Here is a 16,011-nt window from a genome sequence, read left to right as displayed (position 1 = left end):
TGAGGATGACAAAATATCCAAGATGTAGTTACCTTGCCCTTTACTTGTAAGTTTGAATGTTTAGATACCATCTTACTTTGACTAGCATCAGATTCCAAAGAAGATGTGGTTTCATTGTTTGTAGCATAACGATTTTTCATTTGAGTTGTGAACCTATGCAGTCAATTTGGTGATTGGTCATTACTTCCCTGCATAAATATTTAAAGTGATCAACAAGAATCTTGTTGTGAATCTTGGTTCAGTAGTGCTACTAGAAACTAGAAAGAAAAAATTTATTGCAACTGGAATGAAGAGTACAAGGTTTTAAATGATAGTAGAAAACAAGTACATATCAACCCCCTAGAGCTTAGCTCCTATAGTGGAAGTGTCCTATGTTCTTATAAAAATTCCTAAAAGGTAGCTCTGATACCAAGTTGAAGACGGAATATTTTGTCAATGGAAATGGAAATGTTCTAATTGCAGCATAATATAGCTGGATATTTAAAGCCATTTAAAAACCTATATGTACAGCTGGATATTTAAAGCCATTTAAAAACCTATATGTAATTGCAAATCTGTGCTTTTTTCCTTAATTAGAATATAACAGCTGCAGTATAGGGATTTATGGTAGTTTTGCTAATTTACAGGGCTGAAAATCAGCTTGTATTTATTTGTAATCAGCTTATATTTATTTGTAATAAGCAATATTTATAGGGGAATACATGGCAATTCTGTTTATTGAGTTTCTAAAAGATCTTCCACTAATAGTTTTTGCAGATAAACACTCCAATGGTACCTCCCCTGAGAGAGGGTTGCATACATACCTTTCTGATTCATTCCACTTTGAATTTAAAGCAAGACCATTCTGGAGATAAGCATTCCCAACTGTTATAGCTTGAACTTGCTTGCAGTGCTGCAATTGACCACCACCATCATTTAATTGATTCAAAAAATTTAAGCACACTAAAAAAAATCACAAACCATGCTAATTATCAATGTGCTTCATTATTCACTTGTAGTTGCACCTTTAAGAGCAGTAGTGAAAGAATATGTTGAAGGGTCTATTTCATGTAAAACAAATGAGAGAAAATGAGGTGAAAAAGAAGTTAAGACTTAAAACAATGAACTCCTTTGAATTGGAGTGAGAGAAAAAAACATGTACCTTTTAAGAAGTATCCGGGTGAAGAAGCAGTGCTAGAAATGATCTTGTGTCTTCTCTAAAGCTTCTCATGTAAGATCCTGAGTACCTTCTGGAGTTGGTTACCTCATGGCTAATTCAAGCTTTCACTGCCCATTCTCTCAAATTGAACTCTGACACATCTCTACTTCTTGAGCTATAAGGAAGTGATTCAGCTGTTAAGGCCATGAATTTTAGTTAGAAAATAATTCAGCAGAGTGGAATGTTGTTGTTGTAAATGTTGGTTCAAGTCACTCTCACTCCAACTCAAACTAGTGAATGAGCTTTTGAAAAAAGTGTAATTTTCTAAAAATAACTAAATGAATGAGCTTTTGAAAAAACAAGAAAAGTTAAGAACATTCTAGCTACAACATTTGCAGTTAAGAGCATTCTGGCTATCATGTAGCTTAAGCAATAGGCATACATGTATCAGATCTTTTCTATAGTAATAGAGATGTCAAGTTAAACAAATTAAAAAAAAAGAGGAACTAAAAGAGTAATTTAGCCATAAAAAATAATTAATAAAATAAGAAATAGGAAAACATCATTAATTAGTTAAAATAAAAAGAAGTTATTTGTGCTAAATATTGTGAGAAAAGTTTTTACGCTAAAACAATTGTATATCCCTGGACATAGTAGCCACCTGTGAGTACGTAGACATTGAGACTCTATGTAAAAAAAGATATAAACACAATTTTTATAAAATAAAATTTCATAAAATTCAAATTTATAAGATTTATTCTTAGTTCCTACAATGCATATACGCGTGTTTCAGTGCTTTTTAACTTTCCTTATATTTGCTTCAAAAATATGGTAGATTTTAGAGATATATGAACTTAGTCCACCAATTAAATTATAACTTGCACTACTAGAAAAGTAGTTTTTTAAGTCGCAATATCTACGACGGTTCTACGTAAACGATGTAGAAGAAGGCGCGGTGGCAATTTTGTAATTAGGGGGAAAAATTTAGTTTTCACGTCGTACATTCTAAGGCGGTTATAAATAACCGTCTTAGAATGTTGTAAGTGGCATTATTGTAATTAAGTACAGTGAAGACAACGACGGGTTTCGAGCTACGACCGTCGTAGTATTACAAATATTAAAATTAGGCTAAACCCGCGGCGCGCCTGCAATCCCTCAGCCATTGTCTCAGGCACTTTCATTTGTTCCACAACCATTTTCTTCGAACCTCACCCACATTTGTTCCTCAAGCTTTTTACATTGTGCATGTCCCTCAACCTCACCCACATTGTGTCCCTGAACCTGACCCTGAACCTCACCCATGTTGTGTATCTCAAACCCTAGGTTGTTGTTTCTTGTTATTAGGTTACAAGGCATCAAAAGTGTTTGCACGCGCAGCCGGCGAATGTGTTCGTCACCTGCGGATCACGGGGGTGGGGCTCTGTGAGAGGCTTCAAACCATTGGAGAAGAACTCTCTGTTTATGCAAACAATTTGGGCGTCAACTTGGAGTTCTCGGTGGTGGAGAAGAATTTGGAAAATCTGAAACCAGAGGACATAAAATGGAGGGAAGAATAGGTTCTTGTGGTGAATAGCATTCTGTAGCTGCATTGCATGGTGAAGGAAAGTCGTGGGGCTTTGAATTCGATGCTGCAGATGATTCACGGGCTAGGAATTTTAACCGTTCTTACCTGTAGTTTTGTCTCACAGCCGCAGACAGAGATGGAAGCTGTGTGTGGAAGTTTTTGGGTCACATTCTTTCTTCCACACTCACCCAAGTCTAATCTCCCTCTATTTCGCTCTACTCATCAACACCTAACAGCATTTCCTTCACAATCCCATCTTTTCTTATATCACCCTCCTCCCTATGCCAATGCTAAAACCCTTCGTGCCAGAACCTCCTCCAAACTCGTCATTTTCCTTCTCCACTTAATTGCTTCTTTGGTTTCCTCTCTTTCAACTATTTCAATTTTCTTAAGTCTGATTTATGAGAAGTGTTGTTGTGATTGTTAATTATTCTAATTCTAATTCTAATGCACAGGAACAAGTTGACCATACTTACATAATGGTCAAGCCCGACGGCGTGCAACGTGGCCTCGTAAGTTTCCTAATTTGTTCTTCTGGTTTTAGGAATAGAGAACAAAATAATAATTCAAGTTATAAGAGATGTTTATCTGTTTTTATTATGCTGATCTTTAGCTCATTGTTTTTTGAATAATGGTTACTTATGGCTGGCTACTTGTGCTGACAACTTTAGGTGGGAGAAATTATTTCTAGGTTTGAGAAGAAGGGGTTTAAGTTAACCGGCTTGAAGCTCTTTGAGTGCTTGTGTGTATGTATGTCATGTGTTGAGTGCAGTGGTTTTTCTTACTGTTGGGATTATTATGGGGTTCAGGTACGAAAGAAGAAAAAGAGAGAGATAGAAGGCTCCCAATAATATTCTATCAAATTGATATGGAGTACAATAATGATAGTGATATCATATGATACAAATTATTAACTCAATCGATAGTCCTATTCGAACTAAGAATACAATTAACCTTAATTAAATAAGGAAATATGATGAAAAGATTGATTCTTTCCTTGGTTAGAAAACTAATTGATTCCACAATATGTTCTGAAGATCTTCTAAGATGTTCAAGATGCATAGAGGATACAATGGTAGCACTCCCTCTATAAACTTAAGCTTGTTACAAATAAACATAAAAATAACTTAAGTGCAGTAGTGCACACAATGGGAGATGTGCTCTTGTAAAGGTGCATACCAGGAGAGGCACCTTCATTAGGACACACAATGGGAGAAGAGCCAAACCATATTTTCTTTAGAGCTAATATGCAAAAGGACTGGTTGGAACAGAGCCAACATGTTGTTAGACAGGTTCAAACGATGTCAATCTGTGGTAAGAGTAGGGCTGGAACAGAATTATACAGTTCGAAATGTAGCTGGAACAGAGTGATAAAAGTGAGAAGAAAAACAATATATGGGTTTTGTGGGGTTGAATAACTATTTAATGAGACTCATAAACTTGAGACATGAAACTCTCTTCAAGGTGGATACCATGGCCTGATTATGGGTTTTAGGTAGGGAAGAAGGAAAATAGAGAAAGGAGCCTCCTAATAATAATCTATTAAATTAATAGGATATATAATGATATCAATACCAAATATTAACTCAGTGGACTATTTATATTAATGATACGATAAAGCAGATTATTTTTCCCTAAATAAACAAGGAAAAACAATGAGAATATACAATATGTTAAAAAATCTTTTAAGGCATTTCAAGATACACAGAAGGTATTATGATATATTCTAACTATTATATCATCTGAAAGGTATGTTAGAATCATTGTGTATACGATTTCAATAGAACATTAAAAAAATAACTTGTCTAATAATTGTTAACATATGCTATTTGATTTCATTGTAGTTGCATGAAGTGATTACTGAACCATATAATGTGGACTTACATTTTTTGTTTGCAGTAATGTTGATTCTTTTGTGTTTTTTTAATGTGATTATTATATTTATTAGGCTTATTATGATTGTTTATGGTTCTAGGAGCATTACAAGGATCTAAAACAAAAGTTATTCTTCCCCAAGCTGATTGACTATATTACTTCAGGTCCTGTTGTGTGTATGGTATAACTCGCTCCAATAGAATTCCAATTTCACCTGCATTTTTGCAATGTTTGATATGATGCTATGTTTGCAAGGCTTGGGAGGGGGTTGGGATAGTCGCATCGGCCCGTAAACTTATAGGCGCTACATATCCTCTTCAAGCTGAACCAGGCACAATAAGAGGAGACCTTGCTGTTCAGACACGAAGGTAACAACTTTTTTAATCTTTTGCAGCTGACTTTCACTTTTGAGTGCCTTCACTTAGTCAATAATCAAGATAGGCTTCACAGCATATGTGTCAAGATTTAGGATTGACATGATTTTATGTTGAACTTGCCAGGAATGTTGTTCATGGCAGTGACAATCCTGAGAATGGCAAGCGTGAAATAGGTAAGGCCTCTTATGCTATCCAGTTTAACCCAAATACATGCAACAAACATAGATGTGAATTGTGAAAGAGAACAAAAAAAGTTAGCCATTGATTTGTTGAGACAATACGTTCAGCATATTTGATGTGGTGGAAGCTATTGTAGTTGGCCTATTGAGAAACACTAAGTGGATAGTAATCTTTATATGGTTTTATTAGGTTTCAATTTTTGCATGTTTGGATGTAAAAAAGTAACTATTTGTTAGACGTCAAATAAAAAAGTAAAAAATAAAAATGTAAAAAAGTATTTGTAGTGATAGAATCTTTGTAAAAAAAGTTCTTTGTAGAGTTTACAAATATCTTTTATATAGATAATCATTCTTGAGTTACTATTGATTAAGTGGAAATAAGTCTATGACAGTAAATTCACACATTTGGATGAAGTAATCTAACTATGAAAATAATTTAATTTACAATAAAAAGTAATACTTGTAGTTATTAAAAAATGAAAAAAAATCTAAAAACAAAAATAAAAATAAAATATACGGTATGGTTTGCACAGATAGGCACCCTTTTTGTCAAGCAAGGGATTACACTTGATAGAGGCATTGGCAGCTTCAATAGATTCAGGGAACAAATCCCCAAAATTACGACAAAATTTTAAGCTTCAAATTCAAATCTATGGTGGTGAGAAAAACTTCCTGTAACTCAACAAAGAATAAAATCAGTATAAATTAAATTTGAAATAAAAGTCACTGTTTCATCATGGGAACGATAGGGATTAAAAAACATTGGTCATAGCACTAGGGTGTTAAACGATGGACAAGTTGTGGTTTCAATTATTTTCCTCCTTTAATTCAGTTTTGAAATTTTATTTGGCCATTCATTCAGAGTATTTCTTTGTCTGCTAGCACTACAATACACTACGTATGTTTCGGAGATTAGGATGGTTCGTGGGTCTGAATCAAACCAATTTGTCAACCAAAAGGTTGCTCAATGCAGACCAAACTGCCTCTTCTAGGGCAAATCACCAACTTCCTATACTCGATGTTGTTCATGAAGTTGCTGTTTACATTCATAGGTTTCACAATCTCAACCTTTTTGAACAAGGGTAAGCTTTCATTTCTGCAATTCGGGTGGTTTTATTTTATTTACATTTTAAACACTTCTTTTTTACATTTTATTTTTAATTATTGTTATTGTTGTGCAGATGGTACAGAATCAAGATTACTTTGAGATGGGAGGACGGTGATGACTCCCATCCTGGGGTTCTTGCAGGGGTTGCTCAGTATGAAGGTGAAATTAATATATTCCTAATATTTTTATGTGTTCATGTTTCATTGCAGTTATGTTCTTTAGTTTGACTTTAGGTTGCTTGAAAATTTGGTCTTTAATTGAGCCTGATGGCGTTATGCAATTCATGTGACTGACCTTACCTTTTTTTTGTTGGTTCAAGTGATACTCTGCTCCCTTGAACAAGGTCTCAGTTCGAGTCTTATAGACGAAAAAAATATGATTGGAAGGAGAGAATTTCACCAAAGGTGACCATTCATGTTATCCAATGGAGATTAGTCATCGACAAAGTCGAGGGATACTCCATATAACAATAACAGGGTTACCAAAAAAAAAAAAAAAAAAAAAGAAATCAGCTTAGGGAACATAGAATAGAACTTATTTCCCATTTTTTCCCTCTTTTTATTTTTAATTATACTATATGAGCAAATAAGGTTTGAAAACTTATTTCAGTTCTCATGATTTTTAATTAACCATTCCAAACTTCTTTTTTTTCCAAAATGAGTTTTCCAATGTTGTTCACCATTTTCTCTGATAAGTTTTCAGTGTGCAAAACAAATGCTAAATGGGGATTCCAGTGCCAATGTATTTTTCTGTTTTCAACCCATATTAGCCTTGATTGGGATATGTTCTCAAAATCTTTATGCCTACAATTTTGAACTGCCTTACTGTTTGATTTTCATGAGACATTAGCACTAGCATGCTGAATATGCAGAGCATTTATTTTTTTGCCCGGTTAATTTGCTGTCTTGCTTTCTTCTTAGATTGATTAAAATGTTCGAATTTGTCTTTCCTTTGAGGTGCAGCTCCTAAAGTGGGTGCCGACAATTTATGTGGAGTTTTGATGATTGATGATAAAGACAATAGTTTTTCAACGTCGTCATTCCGGATTAGATATGCAAGGCAGGATGTAATTCTTGCTATCATGATCTCATTCTATGTATCTTATGGCAGATACAAGGTCACTTCTACTCTCTCTCGGTTATTTTATGTATAAACCATACACTTCTACCTTTTTTTTTCTTCTTCTTCTTCTAGGCCACAAATATCTTTGCTAATGATTATTTTTATCCACAGGGAAAATCCTCTGTTGTTATCTTGAAGTTTGAGCTCTTTCACACTCCAACACCTAAAATACGGTTAGTTAATGATGCTCTTTCTTCTCTTCTGTTCATTAACTGAGTGAAACTTCCTTACTGGGATTCAGATTGAACTGGAGTTAATGATGATGATGATTAGAGGTTGTAGTTAAATGATTTCACACTTGTTGTAGTTAAATGATTTTATTTATGTTGAAAATGATAGTTTTGGTTCTTATCGATGTTGTTAATGATTAAGGATAAAAAAAAAAGCAAAAAAATTCCATCAAAAACGCAAAAAAAAAATTTACTAAATACTACGATGGTTATAGTATAACCGTCTTAGTATGATGGAGTTTCTACGCTAGTTATATTAAAACCATCGTAAAAAGCAATCTCCAAAAAAAATATTTAAATACTAAGACGGTTGTTATAGAACCGTCTTAGTCTGTTGAACATACTACGACGGTTATATAGCAACCGTCGTAGAAAGTCAAGTTGCAAAATGGACATATTAAGACAGTCTAGCTTCCAACCGGCATAATAGGGGGATCTTTCTAAGATGGTTATATCACAACCGTCGTAGAAAGTCCTGTCCTCAAACAACCATTTTAAGACGGTCAGCAATACAATCAGCATAGATTGTTGTGACATACTACGACGGTTCAACTCCAACCGTATAATTTCCAGTAGTGTTGTCTGTGTCCTTATTTCTCAAATATTATAGTAATGCAACATTCTCATTTCTAGAATCTCAACCAGGGTGTAGTATAGAATAATATTTCTTCTAAGTGATAAGACTGAAAAAGTCACCATATATATGAACTAATTACCTGATAGAGTGGCCATTGATCTTGAATCCTGGTTTGTTTGGCTGCACAAAAGCTGCTCCAATGAATCTTGGCCCAAATGGAGGCTTTTTCTTTGAAGCTACGTACTCAGTCCCCTCAGCCTTGGGCACAGGAACAATCTTCCTGTCAAAATATGCAACTAACTTTCTTTCATCAAGATAAATTACTCATTTATATTTAAGCAACAAAGCTAAAATCGCAGTCAAGTCAAATAAAAGCGAACCGAAATGACAAACTATAATAAAAGAAGAGACTACAACAAGGTCAATTTTGAAGAATCAAGCGAAAAGGAGAAACAAACAGAAGCTAAGAACCGAACTCCAAAATGAAATGAAATAAATAAATAAATAAAAAGTTCAAAATGAAGATAAAATTAGAAAGCAGAAATTAATAGTGAAGTGAAGAAAAAAACTCTGAAAGTAATTGACCTGTTTAACCGCAAGAAGCTCTCCGAAATCGAGATTCATTCCAACATAGACTTGGCCAAAGGCACCGCAACCGATCAACTCGCCTTTCTGCCATTGGATCGGAGGAGTAGCGTTCTTAGGAAAGGACGGCGGCGGAGGCGACGGCAGAGAGGGTTTGGAGAAGACTCTGGAACTTCGGATACAATAACTGATCTTATCAACGAGGCTTCCTATGACTTCGAGCGAGGAGGCTTCTTCGTTCTCTGGCGAACTGCAAAATACCAGTGATCGACGAACTGATCTGAAAATGTCTTGCATTTGTAGTGATCTCTGTTGTGAGAGTAAGAGTGGAGAAAGATTCGAGTGCGAGAAACGTTGTTGTGTCGGCAACCACAGAACATAACTGAACTATACAAATACAAAGGGGAGAATGGAAGAGGGAAAAGGGGTCGCGAACATCACTTTTCAAATTTTGGGTGAGTTGAGAATATAATTAAAGTTATTTATGGGGTCGTTTTGTTAATTGTTTAGTTGGCAGGACTTGAATTGTAAATTATAACGATTTTAGTCTCTTCTTTTTTTATATTTTTTCTTTGAAATTATATTTTTTTTTCTATTTACACTTATCCAATCCAACCAAAACTTATTTATAAATAGTTACAAAATTATATATTTGCATGTATACATTATCTATACTCATGATTTTAAATTCATCATTAAAATAAACAATGATAGAAATAAAAAAAAATATAGTTAAATGATACTTATATCTATAGTTTATCATATATAGGTATAAGTTACATATATCCATAATTTTAAATCTAAAAATAAATATTGTCTAAATTAAACACTTATAATGATTGTCATTGAAAGTGTCTATAGGTATATAATGAATTTTTTGTAGTGAGTTTTACCTACACTAATCGACCATAGACATAATTTTTTTTTAAGTTTTACCTACATAAAATAGTTGTAGGTAAAAGTCTAAGGAATTTACCTACACCAAATAATAGTAAGTACAAGTTATTAAGTTTTACCTACATTCATCCATTGTAGATAGAAGTATTTTTTAGTTTTACCTATACTAATTCATGACTGTAGGTAAAAGAAGTCTGTAAGTATAAGTCATTTTTCTTATAGTGCGTGGTGGTGGTTCTTTTGCTTTATAGCTAGTTCTTTTGTTAGTCACATTCACATAATACGCAGAGGTATGCACCTTTGTGTCTTTGTGTATGTGTAATTGTGTATCCACTTCAAACATGAAAGTCAAGGGGATCGACCCACTTCAGTTTTTCAGCATCATTATTTTTAAATTTTTTTAAAATTTTAATTTTTTTAAAAAAAATAAATTTTCTAAGATGCTTCTTTGAAAAATCATCTTAGAATGTTTACATTTTAAGATGATTTTTGTAAAAATCGTTTTAAAATGCTCAATTTTTTTAAAAAAAAATTGTTAAAAAATCACGAAAAATCGTCTTAGAATTAGAATCCTTAATTTATTTTTATTTTTTAAAAATAAATAAATTATAAGATGGTTTTTTGAAAAAATCGTCTTAGAATTCTCAATTTTTTTATTTTTATTTTTTTAAAAAAATATATTCTAAAACGGTTATTTTCCTGAAAATCGTCTTAGAATTATAGCTTTTCTAAGATATTTTTTTGGGAACCGTCATCGTAGATGCGAACATTCTACGACGTTGCCTAGGACGATGGTAAACAACCGATGTAGAATGTGCTTTTTTTAGTAGTGTAGTCATTTTGATAAGATAAAACATTTAGTTTATCTCTTCTTTGTACAAGATCTCTTGTTTCAATGAAGGAAGGAGAGGAGAGGTCGTAGGTTCAAATTCTCTGACTAACAAAAACTAATAACTAATATTGGCCGATAAAAGAAAATGTTACGATAGTAATATAGAAATAGAAAATGGTAAGAGACAATGTGAATAGTTTGTTTTTATGTAACCCTCCAGTTTATGCCTATCGCTTGCAGATGCTGGGCATATATGTATTTTTATGCAGCTATATGCTTTATCAGTATGGATTTGGTCATACGGTTGCTTCTGCTTGGTCATTGACTTTGTTCTTTACTTTGTCACCTATTCTCTTCTTTATTTTGTTTACAAGTCCAAGATCTGGTGTGGGGAAAGGGAAAGATAGGCTAAGCTGAGGCAAAGGGGCTTCACTTGGATTTGAACATCTGGGATCAAGTAACCTTAGTTGTTTGTTTTTCAAAAAATGGTTATGTTTGAACAATTTCCCTCCGACATTTATTGAAATGGTATTTTCAATTGAGTAATATCACAAACTAGAATTAGATTGACTCTATGATCACTTACATTGGTTGCTTTTAAAATTGTAAGCATAAATATTAAATGGAATGCCTACCATGTGACTATAGGATTGAGACCATACTACAATTTGATAACAACATGTTCTCTTTTAGAATTTTTAGATTTGGAATAGTGTGGTCTCCCTTAAATGATGTGCTATTATGAATTGCTGATTCTATCATTTCGTGTGAGATTTTTGACCAAAGGTTGTGCATCGGCATTGTATGAGAATTGTTATTGTAATGGTGGCCAATATTTTATACATGTCTTTGGCCTGCAATGGATCCTAGCTACTTGGTTCTTTCAATGTGATCGTTTCTCTTGCAATGATTTGCTATGCCCATTTGCTTTGTTGTAATGAGTAACAATGCAAGATTGTTTTGTCTCGTGCTTTGGTAATTGGATGTTATAGATGTAATTAGATAAAAATAATGTTGTATGAATTGCTAGGGATTTAGTGACTTGTGGAAGGAACACTCTTTCATGAAACATCTTTCATTCTTTTCTGTATGATTCATATAATTGACTATAGAGGGATCACGCAAGAGTGCATAGGTGTTAAGAAATTGTTTAGCAATATATTCTCTAATAAATTTTGACGAGTCCTCTTGGCTATAGCAACCAAACAAGATGAAAATAACTTTTAACATCTAACATTGTGTTTGAATGGTTTGGTTTAGGGTAGTTCATGATGTTTTGATATTGAATTGCTTGGATATTGAGGAAGCTTGGAGGGGTTGATGGGGACCCGGTGCTGAGAGGGACGAGGATAAGGGCTACGTGGGAGTACGTGAGCTCAGTTGAAGGTGGGCAACTGGGGATGGTGGGTTCGTGTGTGATTTGTGGATGTGGGAGAGTTGATTTGCACCATCTCCCGATCGCCACCTCGTACCACATATGACGGGTACCCCATAATCCTACAAGCTTGAAGTGAGAAAGTGTGGAAGAGTCAGTCTTCCTACTTTTATTTGTTGACCACAGAGTGGTACCTGGAGATATGTCACGGGGGTCAGGAGACCTTGGGGACGTCAGGTGGGGTGCTATTGCCCAAAACCAAGCTTCACCAATCGCGACCCAACCCGGGCATCGATTACACAGTGTAAGTTGCAGGTTTCCATGTTCTGAAGCTGTGTAACTCGAGTTTGGCCTCTGGTAATCGATTACCAATGCTGTGTAATCGATTACCAGAGAAGAAAACCCTTGAGGCATACCTTTTAACTACATGTAGCGGTTATGGGACGCATTGTGTTGTTACCCGTAGTTAGATTTCTCGTGAAAGAGTCTACCCCCTTTTCTCTTATTTCTTGTAGATCGTGATGGCAGCGCAATTAATCCATGATCGAGTGGAGATGGAGTGCCTAGAGGGAGTTTGGGAGACCCTCGAAGGCAATGCGAGGTGCCGATTCCGTGGCACGATTCGATTCACGGCTACTTCATTGGTACATGCAGAGGAACCCGCACTCACGCTTCAGCGAACTGTGGAGTGGATATTACCTACACCTACTCCATATCGACTAGTGGAGCCAGTCCAAGTGATAGAGGTTTCGTCATCTGAAGAAGACCCTGAGGAGGACCCAGAGGAGTTACCTCCTGAGCCTGTTGTGGATGCTCTTGACTTTCCCGAGGGTGATGAGGACGCACTCCCTAATGTGGATTCTCCAAAGGACGTCATGTCAGCATTTGAGGCAGACTCTATGGAGGAGAGCGGCCCTAGAGGGATAGCGACTAGTGGAGACTCTTCATCATAGTAGACGGCTCCTTAGACTAGTGTCGCAACCTACCCTTCGGCGGGAGGGCGACGCGAGACTCGCGGGATGCGTGTTCCACGAAAGGAATACGCGCGGAGTCGCCACCAACGTTTATTTGAGGAAAACGTCGGAAAAGACGCGATCTACGAACTTTTAAGTAAAAGGTTCGGGAGTTGTATTTACGCACGGGGAAGGTATTAGCACCCCACACGTCCGCCCCAAGGGACGGCAGCCTTTAATCGAATGTGCAAACATGACTTTGATTTTTACGTTCCTTTTTATGTCCTTATATCCTTTTATACCCTTTTTATATTTTTCCCTTTTTTGTGGTCGACAAGGGTGTTTCCCTTTGCTCCTACGTATTCCTCAATTTGGGATGAGAAAATCAGACCTACGTAGTTCTTTTTTATCAAGTGATTCTTTTTTATTTTAAGAGGTGATCATTTTAAGGCGTTGGACCTTAAAAATGATCCATTTTACTTAGTGAGGAAATGAAATGACAAACTTCAAAAGCCTATTTTTTATGGACGAGCTTGACTAGGCGAATTGATTTTAGCCTTTAGTTTCACTTTAGTTATTAATCAATTCGATTAAGAATGAGAAATCCCAAAGAGAAAACGTCCACTTGATTTTCCGCTTTATTTTACTAAAAGATGTCTTTTTGATTATTATATTATTTTTTACCTCTTTTTGATTTCCAACGTGGTTACGGCACGACCGAACGGTCGGAATTTATTTTAACCGAAGTTAATGGATAATACAATTCAAACGTTCGGTGGAAATTTATTTTATTTTTAAGTTAAGCGAGAAATGACTTAAGTAAAATGGCTTAAGCACGTCAACAGGGGGTATAAAAAGTAAACAAAACGAGAATAAAAATGCACGAAACACAATGTGGACCACTACGGGCACATAGAATGAATCGAAAAGCTTGGTTCGAGGTACTTACCCGTTGAAGATCGAAGAACGATGAAGAACGAATGAAGAACGTCGAAGAACGGTTGAAATCTTTGCGAAATTCCTCACGGAAAACGTTACGGAAACGTTTCGGAAGCGCCTCGGCTTAGATTTTCTTCACGGAAACAATTTTTCCAAGCAAATTCGAAAGAGAGAGAAGTGCCAAAGGGGCTGAACCCCTTCCTTCTTGCCTTCCTCCCCTATTTATAGCAAAATAGGGGAGGTGGTTGCCGCCCAGCTCGCCCAGGCGAGCTCAGCTCGCCCAGGCGAGCAGGGTTGCTTCCTCCAGAAGCAACCGCCTTCTGGAGGAATGTTCCGGAGGGCCCAAGTGGGCCTGGGTGCTATTTGCACCCCCATTTTTACTAAGTACACCCCCTCTGCTGTTTTTTGGTGATTCTTTTTCCGTAAAGTTACGGAAACTTACGAATTTCGTAACGATACTTGTTTTCTTTCCGTAATGTTACGGAACCTTGCGGATTACATAATCATCCCCTTTTTGACTTACGGAATGTTACGGAACCTCACTTAATTATGCAACGATGCTTCCATTTGATTTCCGGTGTGTCACGGAAACTTACGGATTGTGCATCAATATTTTTTTGGTTTTTCGGCATGTCCTGGAATTTCACAAATTGCCTAATGATGGGTGCCAAGCACCTCACGAGGACCAAAGAATGGTCGCACGTCATCGAGCAAAGGTCCCCGGACGAAATTAGGGTATGACAGTTGCCCCTCTTTACTTGTCTTTTATTGGAGATAAAAGGAAAGTAAAGATAAGACACTAATTTCGTTCCTCTCGATTTGGCGAGAGTCGCGGGTGACCATAAAATCTCCACATGCAAATGACTTGTTGTTCCCAAAATTTCACAAATTGCCTAATGATGGGTGCCAAGCACCTCACAAGGACCAAAGAATGGTCGCATGTCATCAAGCAAAGGTCCCCGAAAATCAGTGTATGACACTAATTTCGCTCCTCTCGGTTGACGAGAGTCGCGGGTGACCATGACTTGTCGTTCCTAGAATTTCACAAATTGCCTAATGATGGATGCCAAGCATCTCACAAGGACCAAAGAATGGTCGCATGTCATCAAGCAAAGGTCCCCGAAAATTAGTGTATGACACTAATTTGGCTCCTCTCGGTTGACGAGAGTCGCGGGTGACCATGACTTGTCGCTCCTAGAATTTCACAAATTGCCTAATGATGGATGCCAAGCACCTCACAAGGACCAAAGAATGGTCGCATGTCATCAAGCAAAGGTCCCCGAAAATCAGTGTATGACACTAATTTCGCTCCTCTCGGTTGACGAGAGTCGCGGGCGACCATGAAATTTCCGCATGTAAATGACTTGTTGTTCCCGGAGGAACAAAAGGTGCAGAAGACTATGTCAGCCTCTGCATGCTATCAAGCGTTCTGTCTTACAGATAGCAAAAGAATGTTTATACGGATAACCACTCGGGTATTTCCGCGTATCATCGGGCCCGCCGCCTCTGGATGATACAAGGGTGCAGAATGACCAAACTTGGTCTCTGCTTGTCATCGGGCCCGCCGCCTCTGGATGACAAAAGGGTGCGAATAACCGTAAGGTATCTCCGCGTATCATCGGGCCCACCGCCTCTGGATGATACAAGGGTGCAGAATGACCAAACTTGGTCTCTGCTTGTCATCGGGCCCGCCGCCTCTGGATGACAAAAGGGTGCGAATAACCGTAAGGTATCTCCGCATATCATCGGGCCCGCCGCCTCTGGATGATACAAGGGTGCAGAATGACCAAACTTGGTCTCTGCTTGTCATCGGGCCCGCCGCCTCTGGATGACAAAAGGGTGCGAATAACCGTAAGGTATCTCCGCGTATCATCGGGCCCGCCGCCTCTGGATGATACAAGGGTGCAGAATGACCAAACTTGGTCTCTGCTTGTCATCGGGCCCGCCGCCTCTGGATGACAAAAGGGTGCGAATAACCATAAGGTATCTCCGCGTATCATCGGGCCCGCCGCCTCTGGATGATACAAGGGTGCACGTATCATGACCTCAGGGTCAGTATGACAAAGATTATGGGGCGGCCGACAAAAGCAAAGCTCTTGCTCCTACGTATCCTCCAATGAGGAACTCAGACCTACGTAGTTCTGGGTAACTTGTGAGACTTGAAAAGTCTCCATCGGAAAATGATGACATCTCCGGAAAGGGCGCAGATGACCATATTGGTCTCTGCTCGTCAATCACACTTGGGGTCACTGAATGACGA

The 16,011-nt window shown here is 37.1% G+C and overlaps 1 protein-coding gene and 1 pseudogene across 1 annotated transcript; one reads left to right on the top strand and one right to left on the bottom strand.

The window, feature by feature from the left end:
- Positions 1-667: 667 nt before the first annotated feature.
- On the bottom strand, positions 668-1,345 carry LOC114420625 (annotated as a pseudogene).
- A 1,166-nt stretch (positions 1,346-2,511) lies between these two features.
- Positions 2,512-5,192, top strand: LOC114420624 (nucleoside diphosphate kinase 2, chloroplastic-like). Its single transcript, XM_028386471.1, has 6 exons — positions 2,512-3,060; positions 3,158-3,214; positions 3,374-3,511; positions 4,678-4,758; positions 4,833-4,945; positions 5,078-5,192. Exons 1-6 carry the CDS (start codon positions 2,731-2,733, stop codon positions 5,190-5,192), a joined length of 834 nt encoding a protein of 277 aa, XP_028242272.1. The 5' UTR covers positions 2,512-2,730.
- Positions 5,193-16,011: the final 10,819 nt, after the last annotated feature.

The sequence above is a fragment of the Glycine soja genome, chromosome 7 (genome assembly GCF_004193775.1).
Source record: "Glycine soja cultivar W05 chromosome 7, ASM419377v2, whole genome shotgun sequence".
NCBI classification, from domain to species: Eukaryota; Viridiplantae; Streptophyta; class Magnoliopsida; order Fabales; family Fabaceae; genus Glycine; species Glycine soja.
The sequence above is the reverse complement of the archived record's forward strand: the minus strand, read 5'-3'. Positions and strand labels throughout refer to the sequence as shown.